A 21,574-nucleotide genomic window follows, 5' to 3' on the forward strand; every position below is an offset into this window, starting at 1 on the left:
AGTTCCAAGGTCAAAACCTACTTTCAAGATATCACTCTGAATAGAAATATCAGACGACTTTTTCTATCGCTTGAAGCAATATCGGTCTCTAGTCGAACCTAGCCTGGCTACCAAACCTATTATAGCTCCCGAGTCCTACATCCTCTTGCGGAGAGGCTGTAGGACTTGGGAGCTATAATAGGTTTGGTAACCAGGCTAATAAGTCGAATCTGCTGTTCTTCATTCAGATTTTTGGTAATTTTTGAACTTAATTAACAGTTTTTTGCCTAAATGAAAATGTTCGAAAGTCTAGTTCCATACAAGCCTAAAAATATATCTGTCTTTCCTTGTTGTATTGTTTGTCGAACTTGCCTTGATTCCTTGTAATTAACAGGTGGTTCGTTAGGTGGCGTTCTCTGAACACAACAAGTGCCACTTGGGGCCATCCGTAACCTATAATTAAAGTCCCAACAAACTGCACCGACGGGTTGTTACATAAACCATGTTTTGGGACAACAGTAGCCTCTAACCAGGCTCTAAGAAGGGCCAAATTGTGACATAAAAAGTGAGATTGTCTTATCAATGGAATATTCTATAAGAGTGCTTTAGTAACTGTGTTTGTGATTTCGCTTGACACTAAATGCGCTAGCAACAAGAAAGGATGACGCAGCATTGAGAACGACACCTTACCCACCGAGAAGCCTGTAGACCGAGGCTACCTCCAGAACACCTGCTAAACCTCAGAAAAGTTGTCTTTACAAAGAAGGCAACGAAACGAACACGTTAACTTCTTCATTCTAAAACTGTCTGAGAATACTAGTGCAAGTTTACACTATGACAAATGTTGTCATGAAATACAAGTAAATGAAAAATAGTTGTATACTTTTTATTTCAGTTAAGTCCAGCCCTTTCTGCTCATTTTTGCGTTTGTTGCCCTCTAAGTTGGCAATTATCCAAAATGTTACGTAACTTGGAAAGGTTGTGCCGTGGTCTTCCCCCATTGGACAACGTGTAAACCCCAAATAGGTCGATCTCGTAGTAGTTCCCAAAACAGGACTTCTCTGATTCTATCAGTGTAGGTAGACACGAGATCCCTGTCTCACTGATTTGGTGAAATTTGAGGAAAAAGAGTCGCTTTTGCGGTTATTTTGGTCCAACTTTGCCAACCCGGAAGTGAGTTTTGTCAGAGGTAGACTCAACTTTGGAGGTAAGGCTGTGTTTACTTTTTGTTATAATAACACGTCAGCGTTTACATGCCAAAACATTAATATTACTGTACATGTAATATGAATAGCGAACTTGGTAAACATATTTCCTCTTGTTAAACATCATAATTCTCACTCTAATACGACCACAAGTTTTTGATCTGGGAGTTACTGCTGTATGAAAATCAGTGCAGCGAAGTCGTATAGGTCCTTTCCACACAGCAAAACTCTGACAGTCAAGTGAAGTGATCATAGTGTTCTGAACGGTCCTTGATCAGTTATCATGATACATTTATAAGATGTACATGGAAAATAGTACTTACGAACGTGTTTATGAAATCTTTACGCAGATTTATGTTTGACGACATTAGCAGTGTAGCATAGGGGACGTGGTTTCAAATCGTACCGGAACCCGGAAGTGCCCACATCGCGGCTTAGATATACAAAATAAACATGAAAATCCATGTAGTATGTTATAGACATAATCTTTAACGTAAACTGAAAAGATATAACAAACAGTACCAGTATCATGATATCAGTAAACATATCCAAGAATTTACAAGAATAACATCTTATCTGCTCAGTTTTATGAATAACCAAAACTACAGGATAAGAACTGAGGAAATATCATTCTTCCTATACATATGCCACATCATTTTACTTAATTTTTCTCCGTTTTCAGAAAAAAATGCCTGCAGTAAGATTGTCCCGGCGCCAGGAGGCGTTACTTGTGACGACGCTATGTCTTCTGCAGACCGGTTGGTCCGCCCACTGGTCTGATAAAGACAAAACACCCGTACAGAAAGGTCAGGATAATCATCACATGCAACAACGAGACTTATGCATTTGTCAGAATTATTTGTTTGTGGCCATGAAAACTCAAAAGGATGAAATATACAGCTTCCTTACTTTGTTTTTGGAGTAAAACTCAGATTTGTCATCATTTGGGTCAAAAGTGTACCGGGGGCTATGCCTGTAGCTATAACGAAGGGTCGACGGCATCAATGGACTAAGAAGTATATTTTGGGACTTTGCAGGCTCGACTTTTTTTGTATCTATTGAAATAAACATGCAGTCATAATTGTGTTCAGCTCAGATAAGTGACTATTTTCCGTACTTAGTTGTCTTGTTTTCACGTTTTTCTCGATTTATAGAGGAACGAACATCGCAGTTTTAGCTAAAAGTGTCCGTACTTTTAAAACATGCTTCATATACATAATTTGTATTTGCCAGCTTTCTAAACGTATTATAAACAGTTTAAACATTATAAAACCATTACATTATTTCCTACCCATATACTAACAGGTCTATGTCCCGAAGAAGGCGGTTGGACGCAGGGCGGCGGCAGTTGTTACCGGGTCGTTGATACGCCTACCCAGTGGATCATGGCTGAATATCTGTGCAGGGAATATTTCCACGCTGAAGCGATCCCCGTCAAGATCACCAGCCAGGAAGAAAATGATTTCGTTTGGAAACTGGCCGGGGATCGTGACGTATGGATAGGCCTGCAAGATATTTCAAATGTACGTATTGGTAGTGGGCCATGGATAACGATAGAATATTTCAATTTTCTTTTTACTGACTCAGCAATATATAAGATTCAATTGTCTCAAAGTTAGTGCCACAAACATTTCTTCTTGATGTGAAATCGTTTCGAGCACTTTTCTAGCTTTGACTTCCAATATCCTCCGGGAAAACGTATTAATTTGCCACAATTTTTGTTGTTGCTAAATGTCTTTTGTAACTTTGCAAAGTTACAAGCTCTTTGTTAAATTCAGACAAAGATTTTGTCTGTCAGAGTCGGCGGTTTGAGCGAATTTCTTATTTGTAAAATTCTGTCAAATGACGGGTGCTGGCTAGAGTTTTGTTGCTGCTAAAGTTCCAGCCAATAGCCACTGCGTTTGGCTAATGTTATGTTGTATATTCCCGTTTCCCCCAGCCTGACAGAGATATCGGTGTGTGGCAGTGGAGTGACGGCACCAACATGACCAGGAAGATGTACAAGAACTGGTACCCGGGGGCGCCCAACGGGGGTGGGGAGAGCTGCGCACAGTTCTGGGAGGGTGGGGCAGGTACCGACACTTTAATGCCGTCCAGTTCAATTTCAGGACAGTAAAATTTGGTTCTCAAAGTCAATTTTCTGGTAATTTTTTTCCAACTTACTCAACCATCCAATTCTTTTTCAACAGGGACATGGGAGGACACCGAATGTAGAGAGGAATATCCATTCATCTGTGAGCTGGGTGAGTACAAAATGGGGTCTTGATCTAGATATAGCATCCAGAATATACTTGCATAGCTTCGTGAAAAAAGCTACAAGATTGGGGGAAGATTGACAGGCATAATGACAAGTCAAAAGGTCAGACACAGGAAATAGGGTGAACTCGAAAATTCCTGAATCTGGCCGGTAAATAGAGGTGGGCATGGGGGAATTCAGGAAGCCAAGGATTGCATGAGTGACCCTCCAACCCTGCACAGTTTCTATCCTAAATAGTATGTCATAGAATCTTTTCGGTTGTTCCAAGAAACTCACGAAAACCCCCAAATACTAGCTTCTGAGAAGTCTGAAATCTTATATTTCTTGTTGCCACAGATATTGACGAGTGTGCAAAAGGCCTTGACAAGTGCAGCCGAAAGGCTATCTGTGAGAACACAGGGGACGGGTACGAGTGTGAGTGTGCCATCGGGTACGAGGGAGACGGCTTCACCTGTGAGAAGGAAAAACCTGGACAGGAGAGCAAGAAAAAGAAGCCAAAGGCAAAGAAACCGAAGAAGCCAGAAAGGAGTTACAAAGGTATGGAGAGAGTTGTTTGTGACTTTTTAAACTGTGTGTGTCTATTTATCTTGACAGCACATGGGTGGGGAATATTGACAGGCAGAATAACAGGTCAAAAGGCCAGACACAGGAAATGGGGGTAAACTTTTATGTCATGAAAACCCAAAATAGTTCTGAAAGTCGAAATCTCTAAATTCTTGTTTTGGTCAATTTTCTTGCTGGTGGATCAAATGTTTAAACTTCAATCATGTCAGTCTTCCAATACAATCATTTCTACTTAAGGCCACACCAATTTAATTTGTTGGTTCTCGGATTCGCCTCTTCATTTTTTTCTGATTTGCAAAAAAAAAAAAGATTCTGGTTCTGAATCAACTCAAAAATGCTCATATTTTGCCCCCAACAGTTGAGGAAATTCCTTTTCTTCCTAGTTGTTACAGTTTTTTCCATCTATCAATGCAGTGGTTTGATTAAAAGTTCAAAATTTATACTTTAAATTTTAACCCAGCCTTTTTTGTTGACTTCATGGCTCATATTGTAGCATTTGGGGCTATAATAGGATGCCTAGACCTGTTTTTATTACCCTCCATGTAAATGGGGGGTATTGTTTTTACTCCGTTTCATGTTTGGTCTGATATCTGAAGATCGGTGAGAAGGAACTGTATGATATTTGGCAGATTGATGGATGGGGCCTTGGAGATTGTGTAGGTTGACTTTGAGCACCTGGTGATTGACCTTGGTACTGCAGTTTAATTTTTTTATTCTATTGTTGGCACGTTATGGTCTGTGTGTGCGATGCTAAGGTAGCATGTAGTTGTGGTTACAATGGTTTAGTGATGTAAATTTGGGCCCCCTAGCTGTTTGCTTTGAACCGGAATTGCTATCTCAATGTCAGATTGTTTGCGTTGAATGATCTCAGAACCCGGTGGATGGTTGGCGATCATTTTTGGTATGTGGGTAGATGCTGATTGTCTTTGCGTTTTAGCGTGCATTAGCAGGTTGTCGTAGATTTGCATTGCTTATTTAAAAGGATTTTCACATTTTCACCCCTATTTCATAATAGGATGGTCTGTTTGACCCCAAATTGGCACAGAGTGTTTTTGTTTATACCTCCAGCTGGCAGGTCAGGCCAACCTCTAGACCATTTCTGCAGGAAATATATCTTATCTTTAATCGGTCATTCAGCAGGGAACTGGGTCATCTGGTGCTTGAGAGGTCATTGACCTCAAACAAACCATTTTAACAAGACACTAAACGATTGCACATGACAGCTTGGGCAACCCCTTCCAATACGAAGTGCCACAACAAAATTCTTAAAGGATAGACATCTATAGACATCTATCATTCTGCTGATAAAAACAAAGTTTGACTCATAATATCTCTATTAAAATACACCAAAAGATTACAAAATAACAAGCTATTTCATGGAGGGACGATGTCTACGACTTCTCCTTGTTTTTATTTTTTTTTCGCCCTGTCGCTTCATATTTTTTCTGAAAAAATCCGAGAACCAACAAATTAAATTGGTGTGGCCTAAGCCCAAATGGACAATGTAAAGTGTGAAAGCGATGGAAATGACTGGAGAAACTTTGACACATTGTCGATTTCGGCTTTGGTACTTTCCTCCCAATGTTCTTTATTCCTTCCCTCTATCCACAGACCTGGACAAGTGTGTGAAGGGCCTGAACAAGTGTGCCCCGCAGGCCATCTGTGAGAACGTGGGGGACAGCTACAGGTGCACCTGTGCCATGGGGTATGTGGGGGATGGCTTCACCTGCCAGAGGGACACACCTCAGCTACGGGAACAGCGGAAAAACCAGAAGGCAGAAGAACAAGCAAAGGAAGAAAAGGCAGAAGAACAAGCAAAGGAAGAAGAGAAGGTGCCTGAAAAGAGTGAAAAAGATGTCGAGGATGCAAAGGATGAACTTTAAATGTACAAGGTTATCAATATCGTACATATGCTAGAAGACATTACTTTTTTTCTATGCTTATATCTTTATTGAGTGGAGCTGAGGGGAGTTGAAGTATTATTCATAAAATATTATGTGGTAAGTTTACCTTTGAGAATGTAGGTTTAGCTGGGAACATGTATGTGCAACATGTATGGTCTTCTGAAAATATTAAGTGCCTTAATAGTGTAATCTGTACTATTTTGCGATTAAAATACTATTGGCGAAAATGTTTACAGTCAAGTAATGTTAAATTCCTTTATTGATTGCTATTTTTTGGATGGGAATTGAGAGAAAATAAAGTTTCTGCAAAAACAATGTCCCAAATCATCTGTTGTCCTTTTTTAAAAAAACTTCTTTATTTTACAAATCACTGATACAGTATATTAAATATGTTTCACTACTTGCACTAGCAAAACTTTTAAAGTACAACTGTTTGGAAAAGGAAGTCAACAAAGGTTATGCTAACAGAAACAAAAACATTTTACTTAAAGTAGTGTGCATAGTGCAATGGTTAGTGACCCTGCCTCCAACTGATACAGTATATTAAATATGTTTCACTACTTGCACTAGCAAAACTTTTAAAGTACAACTGTTTGGAAAAGGAAGTCAACAAAGGTTATGCTAACAGAAACAAAAACATTTTACTTAAAGTAGTGTGCATAGTGCAATAGTTAGTGACCCTGCTGCAGACCAAGAGGTTTGGAGTTTGAATCCCGGCTGTGTCACTCACCCAATATGCACTCTACTACAAACCATGGTCACAGTCCACAGGACTGAACATTAAACTGTGGGTCACTATTCATACTGCACTTGTCAAAAAGAGTTAGAGGAATTTCCCTGGTACAATGAACCTGTCTATGAGCTGTACATAGCATCTGTTTTCTCATGACTAGTGCAAGAGTACGTAGCTCAACTTTTCTTTGAATTCACTGAGCTAAACTGGTTCAAGCTAAACATTTTAACTTTTTCCAAATTCTTTGCCTCTTTCATGATTTTCAGAAGGATAAAACTAACAAAATCAGCAACATTTTGTCGTAACATTACAAGCAGATGAAATAAAAGAGTCTTCAAGAGTAATACACTATAATGACATTTATCACATTTTATGTACTGGAATAAGTGCCAAAGTTCTTCTATTGGTCCATTTCAATAGGTACTTTCTATTAAATATCAGTTTCTCTCATGTGTATTAACAACCACTATTTGTGGTGTGAGCCCTACACATCTAGCCAATTGACATCAGTAATCTATTGTTCAAAGTAGTAACAATGACACATGAAAGAACTAGTGAACCTAACAACTCTCTTCCGTGTCTTCATACATGGCCTGATTTCTTCTCTTGAACTTTTTCTTAGAAGACCCTGACCCATCTGTTTCATTCTCACTGCTCCTCTTCCCGCTGTCTGAGTCTGTCTTCCCCTGGTGCAGAGAATCTGAGTCGGACAAATCCGGTGCCGCGCTCTCTGTCTCCGACCCCGTGTGGAACGGGGAGGTCAGGACGTCTGAGCTGTCGTCTTGTGATGTCGCCGGCGACGAACGGATTCTGTGCATCTCTTTAATCAGTTCTGCTTCTTCGTCGGAGATACTTGCTTCTTCTTGGCTTGGGACAGGCTCGGTGGTGTTGGGGTTAACTGGTACAATAACTTCTTCTGAAGCACTGTCATCATCATCTGCATCATCTACATCACTGGTGCTGATTTCCTCAGGATTGTGGGTATCATCATCATCGTCGTCATCCTCCAAGCTGATTTCGTCGGGGTTTCCCTCAGCGATTTTCAGGAGTTTTTTGCAGGGGTCGGTGACCCCTAGTTTGCTGCACAGCAGAGTGGTCTGTGGGTTGATTGTTAGGTTTGGTTGTCTGGCGTTCTGCAATCGAGCGGGGTTGTAGGTTGGCGCCGTCTGCACGAAGTTCTCTGGGACCTTCAGGTCGCCGTTGAAGGCTTTTTTCACACCTTCCATTTCTTCTGCACTTACAGAGTAGTCCCATCTGAAATAAATAAGAAAAGAATAAATAAGAGTGTAGATAAAAACATTTATGTCATAGCTTGGCCACAATAACTTTTGATATAGGTGTTATGAACCATGTGATAACAAGCTTCCAATTGTTCCATAGAATACTAGTACATGTAATTTGATTGCACCGAGTGCACCACTATAGAAAATTTGAATACGGGATTCTGACTTCAAAACCGATGTTGTTACAATATTTTGTTTAGGGAAAACAAAGTTTTGATACATTTCTTTCACTTCTTACTATTCATTCATTCACCCCTTTCTTCATTCTGCCATTCAACCTCTCACACAGTATTAATGGTTGACCCCTGACCTGTCATCCGTGAACTGTGATGGCATGTTCATGGGCACCCTGGAGGTGCTGAACAAATGGTTGGTCCCCTGTAGGACGGCCAACCACTCGGCATCGTAGTGTAACTCCAGCGGCTCAAACTCATTCCTGGGGATGTCAATAACCTGTGGAGGAACATAGGAGGTGTCAGGGCTCAATCCACAAAAAGTGGGATTTGTCAATGATGAAAAATGCCAATAATCTGTGGAGGAATACAAGAGGTATTGTGATCAAGATTTTAAATGTGTGGGGGGGTCTTAGAATCATTTTAAAATCAAACACAAACAAACCTGAAGAAAGTCTCTGCGAGGAAGACATTTGTCCAGTGCAAGAAACTTTGTCACTTTCGGTGTCTCCTGTCCCTCTTTCTGAAGACAAGAACAAGAACCTTTAACCTTTAGCACACTGAGGAACATGCAGCAGTTTGGGTACCAATTCTCTATTGATTATGCAGCATCAAAAAGGTTGAATGAGTAACTTTGCCATAATTTTCCAATAGCAACTGTCAAATACTAAGCATACATTGGTACATGGGTTTCGGTACAGGCCTATTTTGGCTAATTATCTGTAAGTTACACATGTAGCCAACTGTACACTTGTAGACTTTGTACAAAGGTTTAAATAAAAACTAGAACATTTACTATGACTATATGCAAATTATTTTAAGACATATGCAAATTATCAGTAGGCAAATCACCGAACTGTCACCCTCTTTTTGCCTATCACTTTCTTGCCATGACATCATGGGCCATCATGGCGATTGCCCTTATTACCTCATGTTCTATTGCTGCCACAAACTTGCAGTGCAGATGACCAGAGAACCAGTACGCCGGCTTCAGCGCTCGCAGAAGCTCCTCAGCGGGGGGGCTGCCCAGCGTGTTGGTCTCTATCTCGTTTCTGAAGAAAGACTTCTTGGCCAGGAGCTGCTTTGTGTTGCCACAGTGGTAGACTCCACGGGGCCAGTCATGGCTCATCATGATGTCTATGGGGCGCTTCAGCTAGGAAGAATAAGGGTTAATCTGTCATTCCCATGGCTATGGGTTGCTATTAAAAACGGCTATGGGTTGCTGAGGAGAACAAGGGTTAAATGGTCATGTTCAGGGCTATGGGTCACTATGGCCAAGCAAGCAGAACAAGGGTTAATTTGTCCTAATCATGGCTATGGTGTCTACAGCCAACCAAGGAGAACAAGGGTTAATTTCTCATTTTTATGGCTGTGCTGTCTCTACAGCTGAGGTGAACAAGGGTTAACCGGTCATTTTTATGGCAATGGCTTTCTTCAGCCAAACTAAGGAAAACAAGGGTTAATTTGTAACTTTCATGGGTAAGGGTCCCTATAGCTTTATACAATGTATCCTGTAACCTGAGTCCAAATCTTGTTTTTAGTCTGGTGAGGGTTAAATTATGACTTGTGTTTTAACCTGTTTCATCCTAAAGACCTCCAGACTCCTGATGTGGTAGGCACTTCTCTTGTTGTTCTCATTGTAGGGTGGGGCTTCATAGTGACCTAGAGAGAAACAATAAAAATATTCAACACACAACAGTAAGTAAAATTCAAAACATGAGCACAGTACCTAACACAAAATAATGTTTTTCTTACAAGGAATTCCAAATTTTCCATTGCAGTCTCCCAATAGATCAATAGTTTCTCGAGCAATAATGCATGAGAGAGCTAGAGTTTCACAAAAGTCGGTAGAGGGCTGAAAAGAATTCAGGCAACATGTTTCAGCCACTATTTTCTTCCTAAGAAAAGTGAATCTGAGGCTGACAATAAGAAACTTACCTTTTCTGTAATCATGTGACTTGTAGATGCCAGAGACACCACCTATTCTGATCCCACCAACGTTTACCACACCAGCATACCCTACACACACAAACAAACAAATAAACAAACAAACAAGAAATCAGATTTCAAACTTCCAGGAAGTAGATATAGTTATTACTCCTAGAATTGTATGATGTACTTTAATTGTTTTTTTACACATCTATTTATTCTTCAGCCCCTCTAAATCTGAGCTGATACTTGCTACATAATTTAACCCAACACTACAGGATGTCTGCTACAGTACCAGTTACCATGGCGATAGCAGTCTGGTCCAGGTCATTGACCTTATGTGATTGCAGAAGAAGAAGAAACTGAGCAAAAGCAATATAGAAATGAATGGACCATTGCTTACCAAGGTAATATATGTTTGGAGCCACCCATCCTCCATACGGTAGTTCAGCTAGGTAGTTACTGGCCTCATGGTTTCCCCCAATGAAGATGGTAAGATAGGGAGCTTTCTTCTCTCCACTGTAGTACCTGGACAAAAGATGTCAAGATCAGAATTAAAAAAAAAATATACTGTACAAGGGCATACGATTTAATAGATACACTGAAAGTTAAAAACACTTGTCAAAAGCTCTGTGACAACTGTGACAACAATTTCTTGCGTTTGTAGAACAAATGAAACGTTTTAACTTTAAACATAAATATAAACACATATGATCTTTCATGATACTAAGTAGCAGATGTGCCTTACTTATGGAATGACTCCATGAAGCGGAACTTCTTGGGCACGGCCATGCACTCCAGGTCGTCTGCGTTCCTCACAGCCTGGAAGTCCCCGCAGCAGAGCAGCAGCGCCACCTGGATCCCCTCCTGCTGTTCCAGGTACTGCAGCGTGCCGTAGATCTCCTCCAGTGCACCGTGGGCACAGCCCTCAACAGCGATCTTCATGGCAGCTGCTGTAGGTGTACAGTAAAACAAACATTTTTTGTTGTAAATATTTTTGTTTTATTCATTATTGTGAATTTCTTGTTGATTTTGTCTATGCATTTTCACACTGGTCCTCAACACAGCTGGAAATTGAAGACGCAATAAGATAGCCTTTTCTGGGACCTTAGACCTAAACTCCGTGAAACATATCTTGTGGAGTTCTTGTTTTATTCGTTATTGTGAATTTCTTGCTGATTCTGTCTACTTTATACATTTTCCCACTGTATACTACAAGGCAACAGACAGGCATTTTTGAAGACAGGAATATGAGATAACCTTTTCTTGGACCTTTGACCTACAAGTAACTTCCTGTTAGTCCAGGCCCCGTGGCTAGCATGTAGAAAATTTAGCTACGGAAACACAAGCAAACACACAGACACACCAGTGACCATGCCTAGTTGTTTACTGTTGCAGAGTTTAGAGTCTTTGACGACAGATTTCAAGCCTAATACATGCAAATACATTAGTCAATCTTTTTCAAGATATTCTAGAATACAGCAGCAAACAATAATTCAAGAAAAACACTGTAAACCATACCTCTTCTTGTTGTTATTGTTGAGGGAATTTGTCAACAGTCTTTTCTAGCAGTTCATCGCATGGCGCGTCGCCTTTGATGGTAGAGACCATTAGAAAAGGGGGGATTTAGAAAATTAGAAATTTAAAACGATAAGTTAAAAGTAGTAAATAGCCAACATCATCAGGTTTGTACCTTTACAAATATTTAATTTAGTACATGTATTTAAGATTTTAACTATTTCAGTTAAATTAGGACTTTTATGATTTGATTCCCTAAGTCACATACCTTTTTAAAGTGGAACTGACTAATAACCTTTTGCCCCGTCTCATAATAAAACATAGCACGGTATTTGCTTTATGAGAACTGGCGTGTATTTTTAGCTTGTAACTCATCATATTATACCATTAAGATCAAAAACACACATTTATGTAGTAAAGATAAATATTCCCATGAAGCTAAACATATTTTAGACCACACTGTTGTTTAAAACGTTGTTAGATTTAATATACCCAAACCGTCTCAAATACGGTGCTTTGTCCCGTCTGTCAAATCGAACAAACCAGTCGCCCAAGAAAGTGTCAGTGAGCGAAAATCGACAAAAACCTGCGTTTTTCCCCGCACAGAAGCCTCAAAATCCACAAAACATGCTGATGGACACCAGCGATATGATCTGTGACACGTATCCGGTACGTTTTCTGGCTCTTTGTTTCTTAAATCAAGTATGTCGTAGTTTGTGGCACGTGGGGAGGGGGGCATGATTATTTTGTTTATGGACGTCATTTTCGCGTGCTAAAATTATATTATGCATAATATTACAATTAATCATCTACACATATTTTTCATTGAACTGGTTTGTATATTGAGGAACTTTCAGAAAACTGATGTTAAATGTTAAATTTGAAACCTATAAAGGGGTATACTGTTTGGGGTGGGTTTGTGTGTATGTTTGTCCATGACGTCCAAGAATCCTTGGTTGGACCATGTACCAGTATTAGAGACTTTTACAGGGAATGTGGGTGGATATTTAGTTACTTGATTGACAGGAAGGTCAAGCTGGTAGGTGTCCCAGCATGTCCCGGCTGGGAGGAAGTGGGTGGTATGTGGATGAATTCAGGAAGTGCTTGACTGTGTGTGTGTACGTAATACCTTATTAAATTACATCATACAAAATTCATTGTTCAAAGACATTCACAAAACATATCCTGGAGGTCTGAAATCTGTGATTTCATGTTTTGTTTAGGGTGAGATGGTTGGAAGAGAATACATGGAGAACCTGTATGGAGAGGACATGGACAGAGTACTCCACTCTGTAGTGTAAGTATAAGGGTCTGCATGCCCCTTTTTCATAAGCCTGAGGAAAACAGTGTTGTTGTAACCCCCATGCAGACCCCCAACTACAATGCTCTTGCTGCCATGCTGTCTTGAAGTACAAGTAACTAAACACTTATACATGTATCACTATCAGCATTTCTTGAGGAAAAAAAGAAATTTCTTGCTAGAAGTAGAAGTGTTTGAAAACAAGGCCATATTTAGTATAACTAACACCTGTATGCTTTAGCTCTGTTGCTTTCTGTTTAATTGACAAGAGATGATGGAAATAATAAAATACCATCTAGTAGGTAAGTTTCAAAGTTGCTCGTACTTGTCAATTTCTTTCTGCATTAAACAGTATTTCTTTGTCTTTATAGGAAACTGAAGAATGCAGTTATTGGAAACAACAAGCAGAAATTTCACATGATGTCCCTAGGAGTTGTGGCCAGGTAGGTCATGTATACTTTCATTCATACTATAGCATTCAAAGCATGAATCAACTTTGTTACATTTTGTACTGTCATCCAAGTATTGTATGTTTCTGGTGCAAAATTTTCTAACTAATGATTGCTTATACTTCGTTGCAGACTTCTAGAGTTTATCCAGAATGAACGAGCAGCCGTAGGTTTGAGGACAGAGTCAGCGATAGTCCTGGGCAGCCTGGCTAAAGGATCACAGGCAAACGTGAAGAGACTGGTGGACAGTGGAGTGGTGCCCATTCTGCTGCAATGTAAGTGGTCTAATCTTCTCATTAATATAGTAGATTTTCAAAAAATGTTTGGATCCAAAAGACGGACTGACTAGAACACTTCACAACTTTTCCACTGTGTTGTATTCATGTTTCTTGTAGGTTTGAATAACTCCAACCTGAAGTTTGTGGAAGGCTGCCTGAGATGTCTGAGGTCCATCTTCACCAGTCAGGCTGCACCGGTAGAACTACTGTATACTGTAAGTCTCACAAAATTTACCTAAGGATAGTCTGAAAATCTGATATTCTTGCAAACTTTGGTCTTATAATTTATATGATAGACAAACAATATCAATGATCAGTTCTTAAGTAATATGTTACTTTTAAAGTCACTATAGTAAGTGTGGCAAGGTGTACTTGCTCATATCATTTGAATGTCAACAAATAATATAAAATAAAGCAAGAAACCGAATTGTTTCCATATGCACATTGTACTTGTGCTGTACATAATTATGTTTAAAATGTTTTTTGGCAACACCCGGGGAGTGGAGCCAACAGTACTTTGTGATTTTGGTTATAAACTGATTGTCTGTACTACAGGACCCAGGAGTTGTGCCCCACATGTTGGACATAGTGTCCCAGTCTCCTACAACACAGGAGTGTGTCTGCAGCATTCTGGCTCAGTGCTGTAAGGTATGTATGTCAGAAAGTCAATACTTTCTATACATGTTTGATCATATAATTTGTTATTTTTTGTTATTTTCCATTAAATGAATATTATTGCAAACTTCTGTAAAATTGCTAAGCAAATAAGCTGTATATTGTTCCTTTCCAGACCTCAGAACATCAAGGCCTTCTGTACAGCAATGGAGTCATTGAATCACTGGCACCTCTTCTGGCATCTAAGATGTACAAGGTGTGTGCTCTTAGATCCTTCAGGAATTTATACCCAGCCAGTAACATGTAGGCATTGGTCTTGTAAGTGCACATTCCTCCAGAAAGGCAGCTGAAATTCCTCCACTCAAGATTATGATGCAACATTAACCAAACATCCAACAAAAGCCATGAAAAGCTAGCTTTTGCACAGGCAAAGTACTTCTGAGCCAACGTGCTTCACTTACATATTGTTTAACTTACATATATCCTTTACTGACCAGATTATGTGTATTCTGTGTCATCAGGCAGGGTGCAGTTTCTCTGTGAACTACTGGATTGAGTATGTGACAGATAAAAACTGTGTATGTTTCTCCTGTCCCAGGTGCAGATGCCAGCCCTGCGTGTGTTCTGTGTCATCACCTACATGAACCAGATTGTGTCGTCTGCGGTGGCAGCGGCCAGCGTGGCGGAGCGGCCCTTACCGGACCTGCTGGTGGAGCTGTGTTTACGGGACAAGAGCGTGGAGATGCAGATGAGCTCGGCCAAATGTCTGACGTACATGTGCAGAGCCAACGCACTGTCTAGCCAGGACTCCAAAATTGTGTACAAGGTAGACACTGACAGGCCCTAGTAATAATTACTACCGGGTATGGTAGTATTGTTTTGGGTGACTCATTTGTGAGTTTGTCTCTCTGTCTGTCATCTTTGCTTCGGCTGCATGGTGGGTGGGAAATGATTTTCACAGTTACTTTTTTTTTCTTCAGGGGGCCCAGGGTATTACATTAGTACAATAGCTTGAAGGGCGGTTATACCAGCTCTACAGATACAGATACAGATACAGATACAGATACAAGACATGACATTGTTACATTTAGTCAAAAAAAGAAGAAGAACATACATAAAAACGTAATGTCCAATGCATCAAAACAGGGACATAGTCCCAAAATCCTAGCCATTCCATGGTCAAAATTTGGAGTGGAGGTCTAAACAAGAACTGGTGTAAGTCGCCTTTCAATTTAACAATCCAAACTGTGAACTGGCTTACTGGTCTGTTTCCTGTGTTTCCAGGCCCTGCCCACTCTGATCCGTATGTGTAAGAAGGACCGTACGCTGGAGGAGAGAGTGGAGGGAGCGGAGACGCTGGCGTACCTGATCGAGGTGGACCTGGAACTCCAGCGTATCGCAAGCTACTCCGACCACCTCATTCCCACACTGTCTGAGTTCCTCAGATATCCCTCCACACAAACCACGGTCATGGATCTCAAGCGGGTAAAATAATTACTTTTCTTAAAGCCATCAAATGCAATTTCATCAAGGCAAAACAGAAATTATTCTGGAAATCTGTCTCATATTGACATTTACTGTCATTTCTTTATGGCATATTTGGCCATAATTTCATACTTGAAGTGTTTGAAATAGCTATGTGAGGGGCATGATCACTAGATAGTTTTAAGCAACGTTTACAGTTACATGTAGAATTACAAAGGTTAGGTGTATCAGGTCATTTGTTGTAAGCTGCCACTAAGCCATGGGCCAGCAAAGCCAGTGTGTCATGCCAAAGGATGGTTATACCAGCCATACAGATACAGAAGCTGGTATGTTACATCGAAGGACAGTTATACTGGCTATACAGACACAGATACAGAAGCTGTTATGTTCTGACAAATGGCAGTTGTACCAGCTATACAAATACAGAATAATGTTCTATTTCTTTGTGTTTCAGTTGGACTATGACATGAAGCACTCTCATGAACTAAAGGCTGCAGCACTCATGGCTTTTGCCTCACTGGGAGCTAATGATGAAGATATCAGGAAGAAGGTAATTATTAGCAACAACTGTAGAAAACAAATTGAATGGTGAATGATTGTACCCACTGAATATTGTACCCATTGAAAAAATTTTATGATGAACGTTGACCTAAAGCCGAAAAAAGTGGTTTTATGTCACGTACATGTATTGCTTTTTTTCTTTCAGATAATAGAGACAGAGAATTTGATGGACCATGTGGTGTGTGGACTGTCAGACCCAGTAGTTAGAGTCAGACTGGCAGCAGTCAGGTAGGTTGGAGGGATTGTTGCAAGCAGGCTGCAGTTTCTCTGCATGTATATGACACATAAAAGTTGTGAGAGCAGAAATATCTGATCATACACGGTAACACCCCTGTAAGTTTTGTCTGAAAATGAATATTAATCTCTAGCTAATAAATGTTTTTTGTTTATACTTTGTCAACCTAAAATTGAAAAAGAGATTTGGTATTCAGGTTTTATCGGTGGATTTTTTAATTGATTTTTTTTTCACAGATGTCTCCACAGTTTGTCCAGATCAGTTCAGCAGCTCAGAACAAGTTTTCAGGACCATGCAGTCTGGAAACCACTAATGAAGGCAAGCATTTTTTTTTGGGTCCACTCTAAAGAGCAAATCATCGAGTTTATGAAATCCAGGAATGTTTTCATTATTATAGTATACATAGTCCAGTGGTTAGCGACCCTGCCTCTGGACCAAGAGATTGGGACTTGGGAGTTTGAATCCCAGCAATGTTGCTCACTTGACATGCATGCTAGTGTAAGGGGTTGCAGTCCTTAGGAAGGGATGTTAAGCCATGGTCTGCTGTTAGGAGAATTTTCCTGGTACAATGAACCCATGTTTATGTACACACTGTGCACAGCATCTGTTAATAAATATGTACTGTAATAACAAGATGTTATAATGCCTTGCAGCTCTTACAGAATGCAGATGATGATATGTTGACTGTGGCCTCATCAACTCTGTGTAATCTACTATTGGAGTTTTCTCCCAGCAAAGAGGTATTACATGTACTATAAATACCAGAACCTCCTATAGATATGTGCACATATTGGTGTGACATCATCATTTTTTTACAGAAATGTGCTCATATTTGTGTGACATAATGTCTTTGCAGAAATGTACACATTTCTGTGCCATCATCACTTTTTATGCTCATACATGTATCTTCTGGCTTTAAGTACTAGTATTAGAAAAATGTTTTTTCAAGAAGTCCTTTTTTTTATATTAAAAAAACACTGCTTTTTCACATCAGTATGACTTTCCAATACTAGGAAAAGCACAAAATCCTGTAACTGTTTTAGGCATTGTACCTAATAAAGTAAATTACAGATGGACTTTAAGTACACAGCAAAGAAATCTAACCCTTTGTTCTAACACAGCCCATGCTGGAATCTGGAGCTGTGGATCTGCTGTGTGATCTGACAAAGAGAGATGATCCCGCTCTGCGACTGAACGGGATCTGGGCACTCATGGTATGGAAACAACTCCACAACAAACACAAGTTCTTAACAGTACTAGAGCACAGTAGAAGAGAGAGACATGTGAGGGTGCAAAATACCAGTCTAGTAACAGCAATACTGGTATTCTGTACTGAAAACTGAAATCACAGATAGAAAAAAAGTCACCATTTTGTCACCTAAATACTCTGTGACTTTAGCATTTCTGAGATTTTTAGAAAACTGCAGTTCTATCAAGTATTTTGCACCCTGACATTCTATCAGTAACTGGCATGTGTCAAGACAAATGATGTACAATATAATACAGTTGTAGCACCACTAATTTTTGCATAATTATTACACTGCATAATCAAATTATTCAGAGACAAGTTAAGTAGATATTGACATTTGCATGCAAGCTTAATTACAAATACCCATTCCTTAATTCCATTTATTTTAAGGCATTCAGACATGAAAATTTTCCGATTCACCAAAATTGTAATGGCCATTTTGATTTTGACAAATTTGCACTCAAGAAGTTCTATGATTTAAAAAAGAAACCTTGAATTTCTTCAATGTCTGAATGTTGTAAAATATAAACTAGCTATGCTTTCACCTTGACATTGCAAAACATTAAAGCTGTGTATGACCTCTAACATTGACCCTTGACCCTGACCTTCAGTGCTGCCCTGTGACCTTTGACCTCCCCAGATGTGTTCCATAAACCCCTTTGATCTGTTTGTTTCAGAACATGGCATTTCAAGTGGAAACCAAGGTGATAAGTCCAATAATTCTAACAACACATGGTGGGGTGGGGGGCATCCAATTCTGGGGTAATGTATAGATCTTTAGACATCAGTACCTAACAATGACCCATTTTACACAGGGGAAAAAGCCTTCTTTAGAACGTAAAGAACATTCTTTTGAGAAGCAAACAATACACAATTATCATAACTTATTATAAGTTATTGATGATTGCTTTTGTTTGCTTCTCAACAGAACGTTTTTACAAGCCGTGGTGGTAGATTCTCAATTGGCTGTCATACTAAGTTAGTGTGACGTCATATTAGTTACACGTGCATACTGTACTTACACAGCATGGTCCTCCAACATACACTGCTTAAGCAGAAACTAATGATTATAGAATTAAAAACAAGCTTATGCAGACATTTGTAGTCAATCTGATCTTTACAGACTAGTACTAGTAATAAATGAGAGAGTGAGTACTAGCCAGTTGTACTAGCCAGTGTATGACATACATTTTAGAACAGGCTTCATATATTTTGATAAATCTGCATGAGTAATGAACAGCAGGTTGTAGTAACAGTTGTAACTTGTGTAGCATAGAATTTTTTTTCCAGCTCCTGACATGTTTTAGCAGTTAACCACATCAGTTACATAACTGTGAGCTTGTGTTGTTCCTGTACAGAACATGGCATTCCAGGCAGAGCAGAAAGTGAAGAGTCAGATCCTGGCAGCGTTAGGGACGGATCAGCTGTTCAAACTCCTGTCTGATCCTGACGTCAACGTTCTGATGAAGACACTCGGGCTGCTGAGGAACCTCCTCTCCAACAAACCTGTAAGGAAGGCTTCTGTTGTTTCATCTACTTGTACAGTGTTTTTTTTGTGTGTCAGTGTGTGCAGTTGGTTGTGTTTCTGTAGTTATTTCCACATGATAGGTACATGTATTTCAGAGACAACACTGATAGGAAGTTAGGTCAAAGATCCCAGAAAAGGTTATCTCATTTCCTGTCCTCAAATCCCTGCTATGTGTATGTCTGTTGCCTCATGAGAGAAAAGTGGATAGTGGATTTGTTACTGTTGTTATGAATAGTTCACAGTTAGTGAACTTACACTCAGACATTGAACAGACATTGAAAATGAATGAAAATATAACATGGAATGAGAAATGGCATTTTGTGTCACACACTATCTTAGGTTATGCTATAGAACCACAGGAAATAGCGTCAAGCTGACTTTGGATCCAAACTACTAGTAACCATTACTATTTAGATTTACTTCTTTAGTTTTGAACACAAACACGATCTACTGCTCCAATGCAGTAGTGATCATTTGAAATTGTTTTTTAAATGTTTACAAATGTTTTTTTCCCAGCACATTGACCACATCATGGGGATGCATGGACAACAGATCATGCAGGCGATTGTACTCATACTGGAGGGGGAGCATACCATAGAAGTCAAGGAACAGGTCTGTATTACTATTGTATATTCATATACTTTTGTTTCTTTGGTTGTTTGTTGGATCATCTAAATCTGAAAAGGGAAAAAATGTTTTACTGCTGCAAAGGTAAACAATAAATTGATATCTTCTCCATTTCTTTTCCAGACACTGTGTATCTTAGCCAACATCTCAGATGGCACGACGGCAAAAGACTTCATCATGGCGAATGACGATGTCCTGAAGAAAATCACTAACTACATGATCCACGCCAACGTGCGGCTTCAGATCGCCGCTACCTTCTGTATCTCCAACCTGGTCTGGAACGAGGAGGAGGGTAAGGAACACCCCCATTTTAGAATGGTGCAAGCCAACATTTTAAAGAGAAGGAGGGATTTTTGACCGGATTTTTTTTCTTGCCACTGCTTTCCACTTAAAAAAAAAAGTTATTGCCTTCCAGCATAGAACTCGATTAACTTCCCACATGTTGTACACGCTGTTTTTTTTTGTGTGAAAAAGTTGTGTAAATCGTATGTAAGTTGCAATTGAAAGCCACGTAAAAGCCGGTCAAAACTTGTGCAAAAGTGTTTAAACTGCATGCTTTTGTAAGCTGCAGTTGTGTGTCTAACCAAACATCTATAACACATAACCACACAACAATTACACAAATGTTAGAAATTAATGCCATTTGAAATGTAACGTGAGGAACTGTCATTTCCACAGGAGCATTGGAGCGTCAGATGAAGCTGCGTGACATGGGGGTACAGAAACTGTTACAACAGCTACTCAGTTCCAGTGATACTGTACTGTTCGACAAGTAAGTTTGTTGGTTTTATTAAGATGCTCCCCCATGGAAAATGTTGAAATCTTGGCACTAGCTAGAACACTGCCTTTGACCTGGCACATGTACGGTTTAAACAATGAACCAACCATGACTTCAAGGTACATTTCTTTACATAAAACCAGTTATGTATATTAATGTTTTTACTTTGTTTTACAGGGTGAAGACAGCATTGCAACAGTTCACTTGAATGTGCTGAAGTCTACCTACTACAAGCTTGCCAAATTTGAGATCATTAAAGCCCACCATGGCCAGAGACTGAATCTTTCATGCTTTATGTTGTATACAATTACATGTATGGTTCACACCTCCAAAACCCAGGGTGTCTTGAATTATATGCTGTTGAACTAAAAGATGGAAAAGTTGGAACTCTGTATAGCACATCACTAATGACATTGCTGTGCTTAAGTGTACATGTTTCCTTAGCTTTATAGGAATAAAGTCAAAAGCTTGATTAAATGTTACGTTTACGGGTCTTGTTTATTTACCTTTGGGAGTTTCCATAGTGATAGTGTTTTTTAAACAGATTTTTACTTCCGGGTAGGGAAGTATTGTTTTGGGTGGGGAAGATTGACAGGTTTCAGAATCTGGCCAGCAGGAATTGAAGGTTGGCAAGTATGGGGGGAATTCAGGAAGCAAAGAATTGCCTACCTCCCAGAAGTCTGAAATCTCTGATTTCTTGTTGGTTAAAACTTAAAAGAATACCCTTTCTTTGTGTTATAATATAAGGGACAATATGAAAGCCCACACAAAGCAGTGACACAGAAAATGTGATAATTCTTTACAATTTATTCATGGCAGACATTTTTATGTTGCCCTATACACATCACAAATACAACCATACAGACAGAACATACAAGTCACATTACAAATATACACTAGCAGTGCTATAGTAATACAGTCATT

At 39.6% G+C, this 21,574-nt stretch overlaps 3 protein-coding genes across 4 annotated transcripts; 2 read left to right on the top strand and 1 right to left on the bottom strand.

Annotated features, from left to right (window-relative positions):
• The first annotated feature begins 940 nt into the window (after window positions 1-940).
• LOC109478979 lies at window positions 941-6,083 on the top strand. The gene is made up of 7 exons (XM_019780812.1): window positions 941-1,186; window positions 1,868-1,990; window positions 2,490-2,707; window positions 3,124-3,256; window positions 3,374-3,427; window positions 3,778-3,978; window positions 5,617-6,083. Exons 2-7 carry the CDS (start codon window positions 1,873-1,875, stop codon window positions 5,886-5,888), a joined length of 996 nt encoding a protein of 331 aa, XP_019636371.1. The 5' UTR covers window positions 941-1,186; window positions 1,868-1,872; the 3' UTR covers window positions 5,889-6,083.
• A 382-nt stretch (window positions 6,084-6,465) lies between these two features.
• Window positions 6,466-11,644, bottom strand: LOC109478963 (lariat debranching enzyme-like). Of its 2 annotated transcripts, none has more exons than XM_019780790.1 (9): window positions 11,549-11,644; window positions 10,776-10,980; window positions 10,431-10,555; window positions 10,037-10,117; window positions 9,675-9,760; window positions 9,027-9,251; window positions 8,544-8,621; window positions 8,236-8,378; window positions 6,466-7,896 (listed from the first exon to the last, which is right to left on the bottom strand). In XM_019780790.1, exons 2-9 carry the CDS (start codon window positions 10,970-10,972, stop codon window positions 7,203-7,205), a joined length of 1,629 nt encoding a protein of 542 aa, XP_019636349.1. In that variant the 5' UTR covers window positions 10,973-10,980; window positions 11,549-11,644; the 3' UTR covers window positions 6,466-7,202. The 2 variants fall into 2 exon arrangements, with proteins under 2 accessions (XP_019636349.1, XP_019636350.1); XM_019780791.1 differs by having other exon boundaries at window positions 10,776-10,977; window positions 11,549-11,630.
• A 402-nt stretch (window positions 11,645-12,046) lies between these two features.
• Window positions 12,047-21,119, top strand: LOC109479013 (armadillo repeat-containing protein 8-like). The gene is made up of 20 exons (XM_019780856.1): window positions 12,047-12,214; window positions 12,769-12,842; window positions 13,217-13,288; window positions 13,427-13,569; window positions 13,690-13,787; window positions 14,128-14,220; window positions 14,363-14,443; window positions 14,786-15,013; window positions 15,472-15,672; window positions 16,127-16,222; window positions 16,379-16,461; window positions 16,705-16,786; window positions 17,122-17,208; window positions 17,590-17,682; window positions 18,395-18,421; window positions 19,076-19,225; window positions 19,762-19,857; window positions 19,996-20,164; window positions 20,551-20,644; window positions 20,828-21,119. Exons 1-20 carry the CDS (start codon window positions 12,173-12,175, stop codon window positions 20,856-20,858), a joined length of 2,040 nt encoding a protein of 679 aa, XP_019636415.1. The 5' UTR covers window positions 12,047-12,172; the 3' UTR covers window positions 20,859-21,119.
• Window positions 21,120-21,574: the final 455 nt, after the last annotated feature.

The sequence above is a fragment of the Branchiostoma belcheri genome, unplaced genomic scaffold (genome assembly GCF_001625305.1).
Source record: "Branchiostoma belcheri isolate BF01 breed outbred unplaced genomic scaffold, Haploidv18h27 scaffold46, whole genome shotgun sequence".
NCBI lineage: Eukaryota > Metazoa > Chordata > Leptocardii > Amphioxiformes > Branchiostomatidae > Branchiostoma > Branchiostoma belcheri.

Excerpts from the sequence above, each read along its gene's own strand:
- LOC109478979 (XM_019780812.1), top strand. The coding sequence starts at position 1,873 with ATGCCTGCAGTAAGATTGTCCCGGCGCCAGGAGGCGTTACTTGTGACG. Across the intron at positions 1,991-2,489 it reads CAAAACACCCGTACAGAAAG|GTCTATGTCCCGAAGAAGGC; the intron begins GTCAGGATAATC and ends ATATACTAACAG. Across the intron at positions 3,979-5,616 it reads GCCAGAAAGGAGTTACAAAG|ACCTGGACAAGTGTGTGAAG; the intron begins GTATGGAGAGAG and ends CTCTATCCACAG.
- LOC109479013 (XM_019780856.1), top strand. The coding sequence starts at position 12,173 with ATGCTGATGGACACCAGCGATATGATCTGTGACACGTATCCG. Across the intron at positions 14,221-14,362 it reads TTCTGGCTCAGTGCTGTAAG|ACCTCAGAACATCAAGGCCT; the intron begins GTATGTATGTCA and ends GTTCCTTTCCAG. Across the intron at positions 16,787-17,121 it reads TCTGGAAACCACTAATGAAG|CTCTTACAGAATGCAGATGA; the intron begins GCAAGCATTTTT and ends AATGCCTTGCAG.
- LOC109478963 (XM_019780790.1), bottom strand. The coding sequence starts at position 10,972 with ATGAAGATCGCTGTTGAGGGCTGTGCCCACGGTGCACTGGAGGAGATC. Across the intron at positions 8,622-9,026 it reads TGGCAGCAATAGAACATGAG|AAAGAGGGACAGGAGACACC; the intron begins GTAATAAGGGCA and ends TCTTGTCTTCAG. Across the intron at positions 8,379-8,543 it reads CTCGCAGAGACTTTCTTCAG|GTTATTGACATCCCCAGGAA; the intron begins GTTTGTTTGTGT and ends GTTCCTCCACAG.